At 41.7% G+C, this 19,851-nt stretch overlaps 1 protein-coding gene across 3 annotated transcripts in view; it reads right to left on the bottom strand.

Annotated features, from left to right (window-relative positions):
* The window catches only part of Tnks2 (tankyrase 2), a 56,991-nt gene extending 39,621 nt beyond the window's left edge, over positions 1-17,370 (bottom strand). For 2 of the 3 annotated variants that reach the window (XM_029472447.1, XM_029472446.1), the window contains exons 1-6: positions 16,802-17,251; positions 8,212-8,436; positions 4,774-4,869; positions 3,168-3,204; positions 2,366-2,441; positions 2,023-2,117 (exon numbers count right to left, since the gene is read on the bottom strand). In XM_029472447.1, coding sequence (XP_029328307.1) covers positions 2,023-2,117; positions 2,366-2,441; positions 3,168-3,204; positions 4,774-4,869; positions 8,212-8,436; positions 16,802-17,000 — 728 coding nt within the window. In that variant the 5' untranslated portion in view covers positions 17,001-17,251. Of the gene's footprint in view, positions 1-2,022; positions 2,118-2,365; positions 2,442-3,167; positions 3,205-4,773; positions 4,870-8,211; positions 8,437-16,801 lie in introns of all 3 variants that reach the window. The other variant, XM_021151390.1, reaches the window with a different exon arrangement.
* Between the last annotated feature and the right edge of the window lie 2,481 nt (positions 17,371-19,851).

Here is a 19,851-nt window from a genome sequence, read left to right as displayed (position 1 = left end):
CACTTTGTAGACCAGGCTGGCCTCGAACTCAGAAATCCGCCTGCCTCTGCCTCCCGAGTGCTGGGATTAAAGGCGTGCGCCACCATGCCCGGCCAAACCCATATTTCTTTTTTCCCTACTACTACTGGTTACTTATTTAGGCCTATATAATGTTACTAAACTCTATACTTCTGAAACAACCTTTAAACCAATTTATTCTCTAAGCTCTAGCCAAACATTACAAAAATAAAGCATTTGTTTTAATACTATTATTCTTCCTTGCTTTGAAGAGATGGTTCTAACTTTTTAATTTTTCTCACTGTGCATCCTTGGCTAGTCTGGAACTCATACATCCACCTACTTCTGTCTCCCTAGTGTTAGGATGAAAGGTGTCCCTGGTTCTAAGTTAACATGACACACGTAAGTATCTAAGCTTCTCTCTGGTCTTACAGTTAATTCCTGTGTACTGGAACATATACTGTTCCCAGGTGTGACTTCCTTTTCTTGTTTGGCCTGGCTCACATTTATATGTTTTCCAGATTTATTCTGAATACTAGTCAGGTCTTCTTTGAAACATCTTTTGAAGCTCTGTAAGGTAAATGCTACAGTCCTCAGTAAACTGAAATCGGATTCTTCTGTAATGTAACAGAGCTCCTACAGAGCAGAACCTTCAAATTCTGGCTTCCACCTTTAAGCTTGTCCCTCTCTCCTCTCCTTGGGGATCAGCGTTATTAACTGGTACAACCAAGCCAGAGCAGCCTCTGCTAATACACAGTTCTTTCCTTGCCTGAATACTGTCATTCACTAAATACTTCTACTTGAATTTCCACATATTCTCATAAAACTATAGTTCTAAAAGTCAGCACAATGTCTTCTGCCAAAACACTCTCCCTCCTGTACTTCAGTCTAACTCACTTTGTTCCAGATATAAAGGTCTTCCCTTTATTCTGTTCTTGTGCTCCCCTTCCACATCTACTACTTTTGCTCTTCCAGGGCAGCAGCCATCCAGGTTCCTTTTCATTTTCTCTGCAACCACCATTCCTCATCTTAGCTGTCCCAATGCTCACAGCACTCACTCTTAGATACTGCTCTTCTTGCTTCTAAGCTCCTCTTTCCTCAACTAATGTAACACGTATTCTCCCAGAATGCAGTCCTCCTTAAGCTCCTTTGAGGATTAAACAACCATTCCTCATCTCAGATCACAAAATGCTTACAGCTGCACAACAGTGAATTTCTTATGTTAATACACCAAAACTTCTGTGGAGTTTTTAGTTTGTTTTTTACATGTTTCTCCAATTCTCATTTGTCCCATGTAAATCATCTGCTTTATCCAATTTAGTCTGGTGTGCGTGCATGCACTAAGCAAGTGTCTGACCACTAAGCTACAATCCCTTCCTTTCACAAGAGGCGAGGAGGAAGGGATATGAATATCTTACTAAGTTGTCCAGGCGGCCTCAACATGTGATCTCCCTCCTTCTTCCTCCCGGGAGCTGGGATTTTAAGCCTGTGTCATCAAAGTCAACTTGGTTGCTATATCTTAAGTGTACTATTTGTAATTTCCTATAGAATGGTGTTCCTGAAACTCTGCTTTCTGTTTGTTTGCTCATTTATTTTTGAGTCTAGGTTCCAGAAAGCCCAAAAATGCTACGTAATTGAAGGTGACCTTGAACTCCTAAGCGTTCCAACTATACTTACCCAAGTTACAGGATTACAGGCATGTAGTAAGTAGCACACCCTGCCCTGAACTCTGCTTTCTTCAACACTGCCTTAAATTCAAGCATTCATCCTTCTAAAGGATTTTTCAATAGCTCCACCCATCAATCTCGACTTATCAGTCAGATAAATGAGGCATTTCTCGAGCTATGTATTATATTGTATGAGTGGTAGGCCCACTTCATTATAATTCCTTATGGCCCTCAGAACAACCTGCATGTTACAAAAGCTCAACAAACATGAACAATTTAAATAGCAACAGAAAAGTGCTTTATAAAGATATAGTGTACTACAAGGACCCAAACAAGATCTGACTTGTTCAAAGCTCACCCTTTATCTTTAGCATGGACATCAGCTCCATGTTGCAGTAACAGCTGTACAATTTTTACTCTGTTGTATCCTGCTGCCAAATGCAATGGAGTTGACTGAAACAGTAACCAAATAAATTAATGAAATTTACATAATAGCCATTAAAATATCTGAAAAGGTAAAAACCCAAAAATAAAACAAGAAAATCTAACCATGAGCTCATTGTTAATAAACAACCAATTTGGTTTTTTAAGATTAACATATACAGAAAACATAATAAAGAAAACATCAGAACTCTCTTTAAATGTTCCAACTTATACTTCCCCATTACCAGATGATATAAAATCAATCACAAAAGCAATACCTTTCTGCCATCACTTGCATGGCAGTTGACATTCAATGGTGTAAGCAGGGCCATCATTTTTTCCTCATTGCCACTCCTAGAAATGCAGTGAAAAAACCTATCAGTAGCTTATACTGTGTATTGTGACCACCAAAACAGGCTTCTCTTAAAGTGTGCTTATGGCATTTTCAAGATGAGGTCTGCTACATTCTGTAGCACAGACTGTACTGGAGCTCTCTATGCAGCCCAAGCTATCCTCAACTCATAGTAAGTTTATTGCCTCTGCCTCTCATGTGGAGATTTCAAGTGTGGGCTCAAGTGAAGTCTGTTTTCTCTTTATTCCTTTTAAGTAAATAAGTGTGTGTGTCTGTGTAGATCAGAAGTATCAGATGCTCCGGGAAGTGAAGTTAAGAATAGTTTTAAGCCTTCTGATGTGGGTTCTGGGAACTGAACTTCTGTCCTTTGCAAGTGCTTCTAACCACTGAGTCACCTCTCCATACCCTCACAGAGATCCATCTGCTTTTGTCTCAAGAATGTTGGAATTAAAGGTGTGCACTACTATGTTTAGCAAGAATTAGGTTTTTTTACAGATTCATTTTTTTATGTGAATGAGTACTCTGTCTATGTGCACACATGTACATGCATGCCTGGAACTCAAGATTATAGGAACTACTGGAACTAAAGTTATTACAATGGTTGTGAGCTGCCACCATATGAATGCTGGGAACCAAACCCAGCATTAAGGGCTCCTAATCCCTGGGCCATCACTCGATCCTCTCACTGTCAGGTTTCCATGGCACATATATGTAACACTAGTACATACCTGGCACTTTCCAAAAGTTCATCTTTCTTATAGTCACCTGTGAATTGAGGAAGGAGAGGATGATCAGAAATTTTCAAAACAAAAATTCAGTGATAGTTTTATGACCACAGAAACTATAAAGACAGTCTACATAAATAAAACAAGGTCCAAACAAAGTGTTAACAAGCTGACGCAGAGTTAGGCTGCCAGTAAACTCTCCTTTTCCCCTAAAATAAGTGTATTATGCTAATTAGGGGGTGGGCACAATCCACCACTTCATTCAAAACCCAAATGAGAAAGTACAACTCAAGCGTGTAATAGGAGAAAACCTCCTGTACACATGAGCTCTGGGTTCAATTCTCAGCACCAATTTAAACCCAATTCAAACCAAACCAACCAAATAAAAACCCATCCCACACCATAACCTTACATAGCTTAAAACTACTTTATAATAAATATTTTAAAAGATTAATTATCCAAGCTCAAGACTACACTGAATTCATACTGACTACTCAAGGCAAAGAACAGTAAAGAAGGAAACAGACAGCTGACAGTTACAGTGACAACACGCTCTCCAGTCTTCAATCTTCTTAGCAATGCCAGAAGAAGTATCACAAAGTGTAAGCACAAAAGCTTACAGTAGACCCTCAGGGCTTTGCCTTTTAGATCAGATATAATTCTAACAGTACCCAACAGGTGAGAATCCAGTAAGTATGGCTGGAGGGGTGGCTCAGTGGCTAAGAATGCTTTCTGCTGTTGTAGAAGACTCAAGTTTGGTTTTGAATACTTGGTATATAGCATCTCACAATTGTCTATAACACAGTTCCAGAGCTCTGAAACACACTCTGATCTCCTTAGGCACTGCACACACATGTGGACATACATATTCCCTATCTCTCGAAATTAAGTAAATAAATATTTATAAAAAGAATCCATAAATATGGCAGTTGCTTAAATGGATAGCATACTGGATAAAGGCAAATCCACATGAGATAGGTACAGTTCAAACCAAGCCCGCTATCTAACCAGATCTGTACTCATGTCAACAGATACCAAGGAAACGAATTATAGCTATAACAATCATACCCATGGCACTGAAATGGGTCCCAAATCTTGATTTAAAATGACTATAAGAAAATTAGTGATTTTTTAAAAGGGTTCCATTAAGAAAAATTCATTATACTAAAAATAAAATAGTAAATAAGGGGGTACATATTAATTGTTTGAAAAACTTGGAGTATTTTAAAAATATCCTGAACACCTGAAGCAACATATGATTATCAAACCCTGCCCACCGATACAAAGGCAAATTTAAAAACCAAACCAAACAAAACAAAAAACAAGAAAAATAAAAGCTTTATCTTTTTTGGGGGGGGTGTGGGGGTGGGGGTAAAGAGGAAGAGCAGTCAGTGAGTGCTTTTAACCACTGAGCCATCACTCCAGCACCAAGTTTTTTCTTTTTTAAGCAAGATTCAAATTCAACTGTTGAGAGATCGCAAAATAGTAAGTGAACAGAAAAGTAAAAATTCTACTTTTGGTCATTAATTGCAAGATGGAGGCTTCTGTCTACCTAGCCCCTCAGGTATTTTCATTCCTCCTGCAATAACTGAAGAGCACACAGACTTACCAGTCAGAACAGCTTTGGCCGATGGGTCTGCTAAATCCAATGCTGTCCTTCCATCTGTATTTCGGATGGTTGGCTCAGCTCCATGCTGTAAAAGCACTACGAAAAACAGCAGCACTACTTTAAAAATGGTGACCATGGCAATCTGAATTAATAAATCAGTCTCTTAATAGCTCTGGCACAGGAACCAGTAAGATGTCTCAGTGGGTAAAGGCATTTGCCGTGCAAACCTCATAATCCGTCTAAAGGTAGGAGAGAACCGAGCCCATTGGGTTGTTCTCTGACCTCCATACATGTATGTGTCCTATCCATACCCTCCATATCATACAGACACAAACCATCACCATCTTAAAAGTTTTAGTACAGAATTCACAAACGTTTTCTATCTTCATAATATAGTAAATGTTTAAATTTAAGAAAATATAAACTATGGCTCAGTGATGGTGGTACCTTTAATCCCAGCACTTGGGAGGCAAAGTCAGCTAGGTCTCTGGGAGTTAGAAGCCAGCCTAGTTGACAGTGTGAGTGACAGGCAGTCCAGGCTACATAGAAAAACCTAAGTTGTTTTTTGGTTAAAGAAAGAAAATGGAGCCAGGCGTGGTGGCACAACCCTTTAATCCCAGCACTTGGGAGACAGAGGCAGGTGTATTTCTGAGTTCCAGGCCAGCCTGGACTACCAAGTGAGTTCCAGGACAGCCAGGGCTATAGAGAAACCCTGTCTCGAAAAAACCAAAAAAAGGAAAGAAAAGAAAAGAAAAGAAAATGGGATAGCTATGTCACTCTTGCAACTGCTCCTTCAAGGTCATTAGTTACCTTTCTACTTGTTAAAAAAAAAATGAACTGAATCAACCAACAGAATGGAAAGCGCAGAGCTGGCCATTACCGACCCCATATACTTCTAGGTACAGTAGTTAGCCACAGGCATCAAGTAACTAAGTATACATCATAACCAAGCTTAGTGTAAAATATTCTGTGCCAGCACAGTTTCTCTTCAGAAATACCTGAACAGAGGGATATGACTGTCAGCTGAGTTTTATTTTTTTTTTTAAAGGTTAATTACATTGAATTTTGAGTTCAAATATCAACTCCTTTTTTCAGGGTATATATATACATATAGACTATATATATATATATATAGTCTCACTATATATATAGTTATATATATATATATATATATATATATAGTCTCACTATATATATAGTCTTGGCTGGTCTCAATCTCAGAGATCTGCCTGCCTTTGCATCCCGAGTGCTGGCATCAGAGGCACTAACACATCCAGCTACACTCTATAAAGGAGCCTCACACTAGCACATTCTACTGTTACCTGTAATATAAAGACAAGCCAAGACTTCTAGTTAAAAATAAGGAGCTGGTGGAAAACAGGCAAACCTATCAGGGTCTCTCATGTGCAGGGCAGCACTCCACCACTGAACTGTTATCTACCCTACCCCCATCTTCTCTCTCTCTCTCTCTCTCTCTCTCTCTCTCTCTCTCTCTCTCTCTCACACACACACACACACACACACACACACACACACACACACACACACACACACACGACAAGGCTAATTTGTATTTCTTGCTACTCTGTAACTCAAGAGAAATGTGAACAGTAACTCTAAACTTTCTACTAGCTATACTAAAAACTTTAACATAATTAAGCCAATATCAATATAGCCAAAATCTTTACTATCTTCAGTATAATCAGCATAAAATCTAAACATTTGACATCTTTTCGTACTAAGATTTTGAATACAGCATGTATTTTTCTTCTTATAGTATACCTCAATTTGAACCAGCTACACTTTAAGTCCTCAGCTACTATAATGGACTCTATAGCTCTATAAACTATACTTGGAAACTATGTATTACAAAATTAAAGCTAAAAATTTCTAAGTCTGAGACTGAGGTACCAGAGATGTGGTTCAAAGAACAGATAGAGCACAGGACATTAAGTGGCTAAATTAACACAGAACAAAGCGGAATCGGGCAGAGAGACATTAAGTAATCCAGTTTGCCATCTCTGTAAATTACCTAGCTTAGACCAAAGCTGGTGACTGATAAAATGAATGGGGACTTGGGGTACAAAAGTGCTATACAGAGCTACCAGTTTGTTAACTGTGCTAAATATGGCTTTCTAGCTACTAAGGAGTTGAAGTATTCCAGTTTTGCATCATGAAAAATAAAATGATGCTAAGGTATGACCTCAAAACCCAATTTTGTCTGGCTCAGGAAAAGTAATCACCAAGTAAATAAAAATCTCCAATGGCTTCTCAGGCATTCTCTACAGTGACGAAGCTGCTGAGCAAGCCCCATCTCTCCTGCGAGGTCCATGGACTGGAAGGGACTCCTAAGCATTCCATTAACTGCTGCTTTCCTGGGTTACCTTCACAGGTTATTTCCTGTCTTCTTACACATCTGTCTTCCTAACACATCCACTCTACCTAACCCATATCATTACTCTAAGCTGGATGTGGTCACTCAGGCCTAAAACTTCAGCTTCTTTATAAGTTAGAGGCAGAAGAATGGCAAGGTCAAGGCCAGTCTGGCAGCTTATATATTCCTATACAGTAACAAGACCTTCAAGCCACAAGTGGAGTTCTTCATAAAGTCCTTTCCTGTTTTTCTAACTTTTCTCCAGTATAAAGATCCCAGAAAGCTGAGCCTTGAGGGCTGAATCTGGCTAATTATTCTATTTAGGTTTTTGTTACTGGAATAACACCATGACTAAAAGGAAGTTGGTCTTTGGAAGAAAGGGTTATTAGGCTTCCAGGTTACACTCTATCATCAAAAGAAGCCGAGGAGGAACCTGGAAGCAGAAGCCTAAGGGCAAGACCTGAAGCAGAGGCCATAAAGGAGCACTTGCTTAGTGTTTGCTTAGCTACTGTCTTACAAAGCCCAGACTCACTGCCTAGGAAGGAACTGCCCATGGTGGGCTGTCCCTTACATCAATTAACAATCAGGGCAATATAATGTAGGCAATCCCAACTGGGGCTGAGTCTTGCCAGGTGACTCTACTTGTTGTCAAAGTGACAAAAATAAACCAACATATTAAATTATACCATTGTTGACAGGGTTTCTCGATACAGCTCTGGCTGACCCTGAACTTAGAGATACACCAGACTCTGCTTCCCAAGTGCTGAGAATAAAGACCCGCCCCCATGCTCGGCTGCCTTTATTTGCTTCTTTATGCTCCTTATCTCTCAAGAGAGCACAGGTTTCTAGAGAATCATTTTTTCCTATTTCTCACAATTTTAAGATTTTAAAAACAGACACTCAAAAAAATGGTTAGATTGAGGGTTAGAGAATAAAAAGGTTAGAAAAAAAATCATAAACAGATTTAAATGTAAGTTCAGCCTGGTAGAAAGATGACACTAGCAACTTAATCTAGACTCAGAATTATTACAATTTCTAGAAAATTCTGAAAAATAAAGGCTTACCAATGCAAACATCAATTTTTCCTTTAATTGCAGCTTCATGGAGAGGAGTATAATTCCAATTATCCCGAGCATTTGGGTCTGCACCATGTTGCAAAAGAAGATTGACTACTTCAGCGTGACCAAAAGAGCATGCGTTATGAAGAGGAATAAGACCCCCATCATCACGTGCTTGCACATTTGCACCGTTCTGAAGAAGATATTCAACTACATCCTTCCGTCCAAAACCTACAAGAAAACAAATTTACCAAGATAAATGACAAGCAATGCAAAAAATGTTTTAGAATGGGAAATAACAAGTTTAACAATTTAAGGACTGTTGAAAAGGTGACCTGAAATATATACAACTAACCTTAATGTTTCAGCCAAAGGTCTCTCCCTGTAAGTAGCTTAGTGTTAGGTTTTTAGTTGCTGCTGCTACTAACAACAGAGAAACTTACAAAAGGCCCAAACCTCAAATCCCAAATGATTCCCAACTACATGACATTTCTAATTGTAAATACCAAGCTCTGCATATTTAATGTGACACATTTTCAGACAGACACTTCATGCACGTAACAAGTATGTAAGTAAATACCTAATAAATGACAGACTTAAGTCTTAAGAACCCCTTTCTGCTCCAGCAAGATACCACGATGCAAAACAAAGCAAGACCAGCTTACAGCTTGTACTTGTTCATATGGTAAGACAAAAGTGAAATGCATCTCTTTGTTTTGCTATTTGACAACAAAAACCTCTTTCTAGGTAGGCTTTTTGTTGTTGTTGTTCTTTGTTTTTTGTTTTTTTTTGGTTTTTCGAGACAGGGTTTCTCTGTAGCCCTGGCTGTCCTGGAACTAACCCTGGAGACCAGGCTGGCCTTGAACTCAGAAATCCACCTGTCTGCCTCCCAAGTGCTGAGACTAAAGGCATGTGCCACCGCTGCTCCACCACTGCTCGGCTCCTTCTTTAGATGGATGTGGCACAGTCTTTCCAGGTTGATAGGAAAACTGACTGCAAACGAAAGAAACTGTGCTGAAGAGGTTAGCTGTTTATTTGGGGGCCATGGAGCAGGGAGAAGGTGGAGGGAGTTTTCCAGTATTTTTTTGTGGGAAAGATGGGTATTGTGTGCGTCTTCGCATGGCGTTAAGGACACTGGATGTCCTGCTCTGCCACTCCTCTCTTTATTTCCCTCAGCTAAGCTACTGATCAGCCAGTCCCAGCCATCCTCCTCTGCTCTCCTATTCAGTGCTGTGCCCCCTGTTTGTTTCTCTTTGTACACTTGAGTGCTGGGATTTAAACTCTGGTTCTCTTACACTTGCACAGCAAGTGCTTCTACCACTGAGCCATCTACCTCCTTAGCCTCCCCCAACTCCTTTGGTTTTTATAGCCCAGGCTACCTTTGACTTTGCTATGTAACCAAATATGACCTTAAACTTCTGATCCTCTTGTTCCTTCCAAGTGCAGCATCATGCCCTGTTTGTATGACCTGAGAATCAAACCCAGGCTTCCTAAATGCTAGGCAACTAAGCCACAGTTTCAGTTTTTTCTTTGTAGCTAGATTTCTCCTCTCTCAATAGCAAACAACTTGAAGAAGACACATTGTTGTTTAAGAAACCAAACGTATCTGTTTTAAAGAGACAAAAGAGCAAATCCTTCATGACAGCCAGGATACATATCAACTTACCAATCAGAGGAAAATTTGAAAAGACCTACAGGACTCACAAGGTAGTGTTTAGAGTCTGGCCTACAGACTTGTATTTTTCTTTTCTTTTTAAGATTTATTTATTTCATGTACGTGAATACACTGTCTCTGTCTTCAGACACACCAGAAGAGGGCATCAGATCCTCATTACAGATGGTTGTGAGTCACCATGTGGTTGCTGGGAATTAAACTCCAGACCTCTGGAAGAGCAGTCAGTGCTCTCAACTGCTGAGCCATCTCTCCAGCCCAGACTTGTATTTTTCAGACAGCAGATTTTAGCGAAATCTTATCTGTGAGTCCAGTAACTTTTGCCATGATTACTGTCAAATACCCAGTGGTGGCACAGAGGTGGCACTGAGAGTAGCTTTCTCTTTCATAAACTTAAAAGAAAATACTGTATATATGAGCCACCTGAGGAAGCCTGAATTCACAATACTGCTATAGTAGATCACTAGCACTGAAGGTTTGATCAGGACAATCACTTTGGTGGTATGTAATAAATGGAAAGACTAGAGAGACAGGAGATAGCAAAGTGAAGATTTGCCATGGCTACTGTCCCAATCACATGACATGACCGAGTGCCCACCGTAAGACAAGGAAAGTGGGTAAAGCTGTGCTGCATTCACATACTATGAGGCTTTCTTTCCTCCCATTCCTTTTCCCAGCCTCTCACATATTCTTTTCTTTATTGCTTTTTGCACATATTTTTACTTATATTCCACCATTTTTAAGATGTTATTTGCATATTCCTTTTTTCTTTTAAAATCTATTGAGCTGGAGAGATGGCTCAACGGATAAGAACACTGCTCTTCTGAAGGTCCTGAGTTCAAATCCCAGCAACCATATGGTGGCTCACAACCACCCGTAATGAGATCTGACTCCCTCTTCTAGTATATGTCTGAAGACAACTACGGTGTACTTACGAATAATAATAAATAAATCTTAAAAAAATTATTAATAACTTAGACATTACCGCCCATTAGTAAAAAATTTCTTTACTGGAATAAGTTTAACTAGTTCCACCCTGATCTGGAAAGATTGGGGAATTTCCCAATCTTCTTCTTCTTCTTTTTTTTTTTTTTTGTTTTTTTTGAGACAGGGTTTCTCTGTATAGCCCTGGCTGTTCTGGAACTCACTTTGTAGACCAGGCTGGCCTTGAACTCAGAAATCCGCCTGCCTCTGCCTCCCGAGTGCTGGGATTAAAGGCGTGCGCCACCACGCCCGGCTTCCCAATCTTTTCACTACTGCACACAACACTATAAATAACTAAAGAGAGAAGGCAGAGTAAGTCAATAGATTCCACTGGCTAATCTGATTGAGATACAGAGTGCACAGGGTTGGCGTGTGCTAGCTATTTGTTTTTATTGTTGCTGTTTTGTGGCCTTGACAAAAGCTAGAGTCATCTGAAAGGAGGAAATGTCAACTGAGGAACTGCCTCAGTAAGATCTGGCTGCAGGCAGTTGTAGGGCAGATTCTCAGGGATGGATGGATGTGGGAGGGCCCAGTCCGTTGGAGGTAGTGCCACTTACCTGAGCTCAAAGTTCTGGGTGCTGTAGCAAAGCAAGCTGAGGAAACCAGTAAGCACACTGCTTCTGATCCTGCCTCCAGATTCCTGCTGTTTGAATTTCGTTCCTGACTTTCCTCAGCAATCAACTGTGCAGTAGAAGTGTAAACAAAAATAAGCCCTTTCCTTCCCAAACTGCTTTTGGTCATGGTGTTTCATCACAGTAATAGCCCTAACTGAAGCAGTAGGTAAGGTCTCGTTCTGGAAATGCTTAGTTAGAAGTGCTTATTGGGGGGGGGGGGGGGGGGGGGGGGGGGCTGGAGAGATGGCTCAGCGGTAAGAGCACTGACTGCTCTTGAGGCCCTGAGTTCAAATCCCAGCAACCACATGGTAGCTCACAACCATCCATAATGAGATCTGATGCCCTCTTCTGGAGTGTCTGAAAACAGCTACAATGTACTTACATATAACAATAAATAAACCTTGAGAGAGAGAGAGAGAGAGAGAGAGAGAGAGAGAGATGCTCATGGGACAAATGCCCAGTTAAGTAGCAGTTAAGTAGTAGGTTCTGTGGATCTGAAACTCAGGAAACTGGTCCAAGCTGGAGATAGTTACTCTGGAGTACTATGAAGCCAGACATGAATATTAATGAAGCTAATTAGAGAATACTGATATCCTATTATATTTTGGGAAATATACTTAAGTCCCTCCTCACTTTCTCAAATCCTCTGCTCTCCCTGTCCTCCATCAATCTCTACCATTTATCTCTATTAGAGAATTCCCTAGAGTCCATCCAAACTCATTTCTTCCATTCATAGAAAGTCTTCCTCCTGAACTCACATCTTCAGCTCTGATACTTCATAGTTTATCTCCTCCTCTTTTCTCAAATCCAGCAGCTTCTGCTTCTTTCTCATAGCTGCTTTAGACAAGGTCACTTACTATGCCACATTCCCAAATCCAAAGGACACTGTCTGTATTTGACTAGACGTGCCAACAATATTCAACAGCTCACTACTCCTTCCTGCTGGGAATGCTCTCTCCAAAGAGTCTGAGGAGTCATGATCCTGGTCTTCCTGACCCATTTAAACACTTAAAAACTGTAAGGAAACAGCAACTATGTTAGAGACTCTTCTGGTATATATCATAAACCAGTAAGTAAACTAAGTCTCCACTTAAAATATATTTTGTGCCGGGCGGTGGTGGCGCTCGCCTTTAATCCCAGCACTTGGGAGGCAGAGACAGGTGGATTTCTGAGTTCGAGGCCAGCCTGGTCTACAGAGTGAGTTCCAGGACAGCCAGGGCTACACAGAGAAACCCTGTCTCGGGGGAAAAACAACAACAACAACAACAACAACAAAAAAAAAAACCCAAAAAAGTAACCACCCAAACAAGGCCACCTGTTATCATCTAACACTGGTTGGCTGTCTCTCTTCCTTTGTGAAGATGAAAGCACCATAAGAGCAGGGACTCAGTCTTTGCTCTTCATAGCAGTGTTTCGGCATTTACTAAAATTTGTAATCTAATACATGGGTTAGTAATCTCCTAGTCTATATACTCATCTTTCTCTCTGTACAGTGTCTCAGCGCCTGGCTAGCTTTAAATTCAATCTCGTTGTACCTAGTCTCCTAGGGCTGATTACCAAACCCAGCTCCTGGATGCTAATTCCATAAGGGACCAGGACTGTGAATGTCTTAGTTTCCTGGAGTACTTCAGAGGATGAGACATTTAATAGTTTGTTGATGTTTGCTTACTATACCCCTGTATTAGAAAGAAAGCTAGAATGGTACCAAGAAGCCAAGAAGGAAATCTTTAAGGAGACAGTAAATTACTGCTATGAGGTCTTCTCTTGCCATCCATCACCTCTTGGCATTCATGTGTCCTTCGTTCTACTATTGCCCCTCTGCATCTTTTAGAACCCACCTGGAGGAAATGCTTTTAGAAAAGGCTTACTAAATTGCAGAGTAAAAGAATCAGAATAAGGAAAAATTAGTTTAGTATTCTTCTTCATTGTAAAATCATTTAAAATATGCACTTTTAGAAGAACGATTCTATAACAAGCATTCATAAAGGTGGTTATAGAAAGGCCAAGTCTCACCAAAAGAACTTGTTGGTGAAAAAGAAAAGAATCAATTCATATCCTGAATCTGTGTGGTTGGAGGCAGGGAAAAGAAGAGATGGAAAAGGAAATCTTTTCTGTTTGTTTCCTTATAAAGATTTCTTAAAGATCATATCAGAAGTATATAACCTAGTCCAATAATAAGAGGCAGCTGACAGAAGAAAAATATCCATTTTTGTATCTTTATCACTAATGGAACTTAATTCCTCTAAGGAGTGACAAATGATTAACTAAATTAAGGTTGATTTTTAATTTCTTTTGGCCAGGGTGGAAATGCAAACCCCTTTTTCCTTTTCTGTAGCATGGATCTATCTTATTCCTACTGACATTAAACCTCTGACTCCTTAATTAAACCTCGAAACTTTAACTGGCTATTTTAATAATTCTTATTCTCAGCACTAACTCTTCCCCCCTCCCCGCCCCACGAGACAGGGTTTCTCTGTATAGTCCTGGCTGTCCTGGAGCTCACTCTGTAGACCAGGCTGGCCTCGAACTCAGAAATCGCTTGTCTCTGCCTCTCGAGTGCTGGGATTAAAGGTGTGCACTACCACTGCCGGGCTCTTTCTTTCTTTCTTTTTTTTTTTCTGTAAAAGAATGAATTTGCTTCTCTAACTCTATAAAATACAAACACAAGTAACTGCTTGGTCAGGCAATTATCAAGTACCACCACCTACAGAGGAGGATCCAAAAGTATGCTTGCATAAACACAAATGGTAACTCACAAAGAAAATGCTGGTGAGCAACTTTACTTAAAAATAAACAGGGCTGGCAAGATGGCTCAGGGGTTAAGTGCACTGACTGCTCTTTCGAAGGTCCCTGAGTTCAAATCCCAGCAACCACATGGTGGCTCACAACCATCTGTACTGGGATCCAATGCTCTCTTCTTGTGTGTGTCTGAAGATAGCTACAGGGTACTCATATAAATGAAAATAAATAAATCTTAAAAAAAAAAAAAAACCAAAAAACAAAAAGCCAGGGCTGATTGAGACTATAGCTCAGCAGGTGCACATATGTCTAGTAGGGTCAAGCAAGGTTCTAGTTCCATATCCAGAAAAGGAATAAATTCATTAGTGATTAGTGCCTCATTAATCTAATAATTTGGATTTTAAAATTCACAAAGCCATCTTTTTTTTAAAGCTCCTTATTTTTTTTATGCAGGGTTTAAATGTAAGACTTTTAAAACTGTGACTTAGTATCAATTCTTTAGTGATTATTTTCCTGTGTATATGGTAGGCTAGGTGTATCTGCGCCTGCGAGTGGGTGGCAGGGCAGGCATCTTCATCAATGGCTCTCCTCCATCTAATTTTTGAGACAGGGTCACTGCACTGACCCTGGGGCTCATGGCTTTTCAAGTAAGTCCCAAGGATCCTTCTGTCTCCACCTCCTAGTGTGGGGACTCTAAGTGTGCATCAACAGAACTAACTGCCTTTTTATGTGGGTGCCAGGGATCTCAACTCAGGCCCTCCTGTTTGCAAGGCAAGCAAGTACTTTATCCACTGAGCCATCTCCGTAGTATCTTTAGTAATTATTTTATGATTTCCTTTTTACATCTTAACTTCTTAATTTTACAACCTGTAACTGGCAATATAGGTGAATTTTGAGTGGTGAATTGCTCTCTATAATATTTAAATTCCCATTTCAATCTGGAGAAACAATATACAATACATGTAAAATATTCTTTAATATGTTGTGGCAGGGGTAGGGTCTAATCTACCTCATTCAGAGGCCAGAACACTTGTCTGGCACGTGCAAGGTCTTATATTCCATCCGTGTGGTGGGGGGGAGGGGGGCATACTGGAGCAGAGCTGCGGGTGGGATGGTGTGAGAGCAACAAGGTCACACCATAAGTCCCCAACCCGCACCTCAAAATACTACTATTTTCAGACATGAGCTCACGAGTACATCGAATTCTTGAAAGGTGGCAACTAAGATCGACCTTGGCTATTTTTATCAAGTGAACATAATCTAAGTAACCTTATCCCTTTGGATTATCTAGCACTTGGTTGTGACCACTTGCCAAATAGGTTGGCTAAATGGTCAAGCAAGACAATTCAAACTGGCTGAAGCAAGGCAACACTGCTAACAGAGATTTGGCTTCATGCTCTCACTTCTCAGTGCCCACAGGCCGTTTCTCTTCTGCCCAATTGTGGTTTTCCCAAACTTTTCCCTTGCTCCCAAACCGGCAATCAATTAAGGAGGCATGATTTCTGACAGTACATACATTTTAAAATAGGATAGGTCAAAGCAAACAGACCTACAATTGGTAGAACTGTAAAATCAATGCCTGTAAACAAACAAACAAATCTTTGTTTATGCTCTTTTGTCTACCATTTTTGCCCCTAAGGAACACAAGAAACTAAAAAAAATTTTTTTTAATATAAAGAACTGCTAAACAATTCTGATGCACTCTGTATCAAATGTTACCAGGCTATGAGGATCTTATTTGATTATGAGGTTAAAAAGTTACAATCTGTCCTTAACATGAATAATCATTAAGTTGGTTCCCATCCCTGGCCTTTTCAAATAAATACCTCAACAAACAAACTTTAACACGCTGGTACCACAAAGAGAACCCAGTAGTTAAAAGTAACTCCAAACTATCTACAATAAATCTCAGGATGACTCAAAATCCCAGATCCAAGCTCAACTGCGTGTCCTATCTTGTCTCTCAGCTTACTTTCCATCCCTACTTGTGTGGGAGTATGGCACAGGCCACCCACACACAGCCTAAGTAGATCTCAGGTCTCCCAAACTTGCCCATTTCCGGTTTTAGTCTCTCCAGAAACCTAATCCAATTAACTCTAATGAGCCAATAGCTAATAAAACAACTCCTAAATTAAAATTTCAGTTTACGACGGCCGCTAGAATTTAAGGGATTACTAAGAGTGTCGATGAAACTTGAAAAGATGGGTCCATTTTTTTATTTTTTTGAGATAATTACTCTTTCAAATCACAAGGTCTTACTAAGCCTTTCTTGTGTGCAGAGGCCCTCCGGGGTAACAAGACCGGAAGTCGGGGCAGGTATTGTTGATACAGTAAAACAAAACAAAGCTTCCCCCCTCCCAGCACACACACACACAAACAAACAAACAAACAACCCATAACCTCAAAAACAACTTCCCGAGAGCACGCTCACCCCACCCTCATCACGAGCCCCGAGAGAGGAGAGCGGGCGGCCAGGGTGAGAGTCCCGGGGAAAGGTCGGAGACAGGGCAGCGCCGCGCGGCTTGCGGCCTGCAAGCCCGAGCCTGCAGGTGGGGCGTGCGGGAGGCGCCGCGGGGCCCGCGTTTACCTGCGGCGAAGTGGAGCGGGGTGGACTTCCTGCCCGCCGTGTCGCGGCTGTTCACCTTCTCCGGCGTCACCAGCCTCTTGACTCGCTCCACGTCCCCGTTGCGGCAAGCCTCGAACAGCTCGCGGGCGGACGGCTCGACGGCCTCGGCCCCCGCGCTCGCGCAGGCCGCGCCCCCGCCGGCGCAGCGGCGGCCAGACATGATCCGGGCCGCCGCCGCCAGCAGCAGCGCCAGCAAAGGCAGCAGGAGCCCCGGCCCCGCGAGCAGGAGGGCGAGGCCCCCCGCAGGAGACGCGCTCAGGGCCCGGGCCGCTCCGCTCCCCGCTGTCACCAGAGTCGGCGCGGTCCCATGGCCGCGTCGCCGCGCGCCCCCGGCTCGGCTCCGTGAGCCCCGGCTGCCCCACCGCGGTGGAGGCAGCGCGAACCCGCCCGCCGAGCCCCGAAGCGACGCGACGGCGGAAGCGGCCGAGACCACTCCTGCCAGCTCGGTCGGGTCCTGGGAGCGCGCGTGACGTCGGCTCGCGCGTGCGCAGTGGCTGCTCTCCGGCCGGGCCAGTCTGGGCAAGCGGAGCCGCGCGGAGGGGTTTGTGGGAAATGTGCATGGAGAGCCTTTGGCTGCGGGAAGAGAAGGGGCTTCGGCCCACCGCCATCTTTACAGAACCTCTGCTGAAAACGAGAGGTCTTGCTGCCTTTTCTTTTTATTAAAGCCTAGACTTCTCGAGACGAGTTTCATTGCCGAAGACGAATCTTGGGAAGTTTTGTTTTGATTATGCATTTTCTTGTGCAAGTTTTAGCGTGGAAAATTTCTGCAGTGTTGCTTCCGTACCTTCCCCCTGGGAGATTTCTCTCCCCTTCCCCCTCCTGCCTTCTTTACAGTGTCTCTTCCCTTAATTCTCCGCATCTGCTTTTGTTTTTCTTATAAGCGTCTTCTCAGAAATGAATCCGTTACGCTTACTGAGAAATTTGGATGAGCGACCCCCAGATAAATCAAGAAAGCGAAGGAAGTTCATCTCAATTCTAAAGCAACAATTGGGGGGTGGGGTGGCTCTGATTAGCTCCGTTTCCCATAGTAAATTATTAGCTCAGCGCTGACAAGGATCTATACATAAATCAGCATTGCACCGGATGTGGTCGAGGTGCTGGTACAGAATACACATCAAAGTTTTCCAAAGTTTTTTTTTTTCCCTCTCTCTGTCTGTGATCAAAGAATACAAGCGCACAATTCATTTTCGTGTTTATTGTGTTTTATTAAAAAAAAAAACCAGCAAGGATGTGTTTTATAGAGCCAGGTATGGTGAGGTGGGAAGGATTCCTGGGCAGGCCCATGCTGAAACATCCCTTTCTTACCCCTGAGGTACCAGCCATACGGGTGTAGTGTAGAATCGAGTTTATTTAGGGCATGGGAAGGGGAGTAGAGAAGAGAGTAGAGGCAGAGGAGGACAGAGGAAGAGAGAAAAAGAAGAGAGGCCGGCCAGGAACACGTGGAGGGAGAAGGGGGAGGGGGAACGTGGGAGAGGGAGAAAGGGGTTAAGAGAAGAGTCGGAGAGAGAAGGTGGACAAACAGCCAGGCTTACCTGGCTGTTGCCAGGTAACTGTTGGGCGGAGCCTAGAAGGAATGTTAACTGTGTTTAAGGTAGTAGTGACATCTTGTTTCAGGAACCCGAAAGAAAAGAATACAGAGATTTTGCTTGCAAGAAAGTGCTGACTCTTGGCACGCTGACAAGCATTTCCCCTGTGAATTGACTTAACCTGTTTTTCAGGAAATCCAGTTAGGAAGCGTTGACTCACTTCTGTGGGAGAAAAGCAGGGACACTTTTTGAGCATTTTAGTAAATGAACCTTCATATACGTTTATTCCATTATGTTCTTAGACTACTTAGTGTAAATTTAAATTGATCCCTATTAGTAAATAACTATTCATGAACATATGTAAGGATTAGAACCTTACTACTATGATTGTCTCATTTTTCTTCATTTCATCGACTTGCCAAATATATTCCCAATTTTTATAATTTTTTATTTAGTGATTTCTGCTTATGTATTTTCTCCCAATATGTGTATCTAAACAACATCAAACAGCATCACTTACTCACTGATCCATCTCCCCAATCCTAACTTGTTTGTTTGTTTGTTTTGCTTTTTCGAAACAGGGTTTCTCTGTGTAGCCCTGGCTGTCCCGGAACTCACTTTGTAGATCAGGCTGGCCTTGAACTCAGAAATCTGCCTGCCTCTGCCTCCCAAGTGCTGGGATTAAAGGCATCGGCCACCACAGCCCGGCCTAACTTGTTTTTAAAACACTTGATTACTAGAGAAATGCAGTTAACAAAGAAACCACATTAGGATGGCTGTTCTAAAAGCAAACAAACAGCAAACAACAAATGTTGGTGAGATGGACAAATTAGAATAATTTTGCACTCTTGATGTGATCATAAAATGTGTATTTATTACAGGAAACACTTGGTAGTTCCTTACAAAACTAAACATATTGGGACTGGAGAGATGGTCTAGTGGTTCAGGGCACTGTCTACTCCGCTTAGGACCTGAGTTCAATTCCCAGCATCTACAAGGTGGTGCACAATCATCTAGCACCAATCCTGGTATCTGTGGCCCTCACCAGGCACAAACATGGTGCAGACGAAACACCCAACATAAAATTAATTGAAAATTAATTAATTAAAAATTTCAACATAAAGCTACCATCTTCTCTACTTCTGGGTACATATAGTCAAAGAGTTTGAAACCAGGATCTCAAATCATTCCGAAATTGTGTTCCTCACCATCCTCACAAAAGCAAAGAGTTATAAACAATCCAATTGTCCCATGAATATTTGACTGTGAAAGGTGATGAATGCATATCGTGGAAGAACATTCAGCCTTCAGGAAAAAGGGAATCTTATCTCGTGCCCCAACATGGGTGATTACTGAGGACGTAATGTTAAGTAAGATAAGCCAGTTTACAAAGACAAAATGGGTTCACTTGTATTTCTGCAGAGAGCTGCCTTAGCAAAACACCACAAAACAGATGTTTTAAATTCCTTAAAAAAAAAAAAAAAA

Source organism: Mus caroli, chromosome 19 (assembly GCF_900094665.2).
Source record: "Mus caroli chromosome 19, CAROLI_EIJ_v1.1, whole genome shotgun sequence".
Classification (NCBI taxonomy): Eukaryota; Metazoa; Chordata; class Mammalia; order Rodentia; family Muridae; genus Mus; species Mus caroli.
The sequence above is the reverse complement of the archived record's forward strand: the minus strand, read 5'-3'. Positions and strand labels throughout refer to the sequence as shown.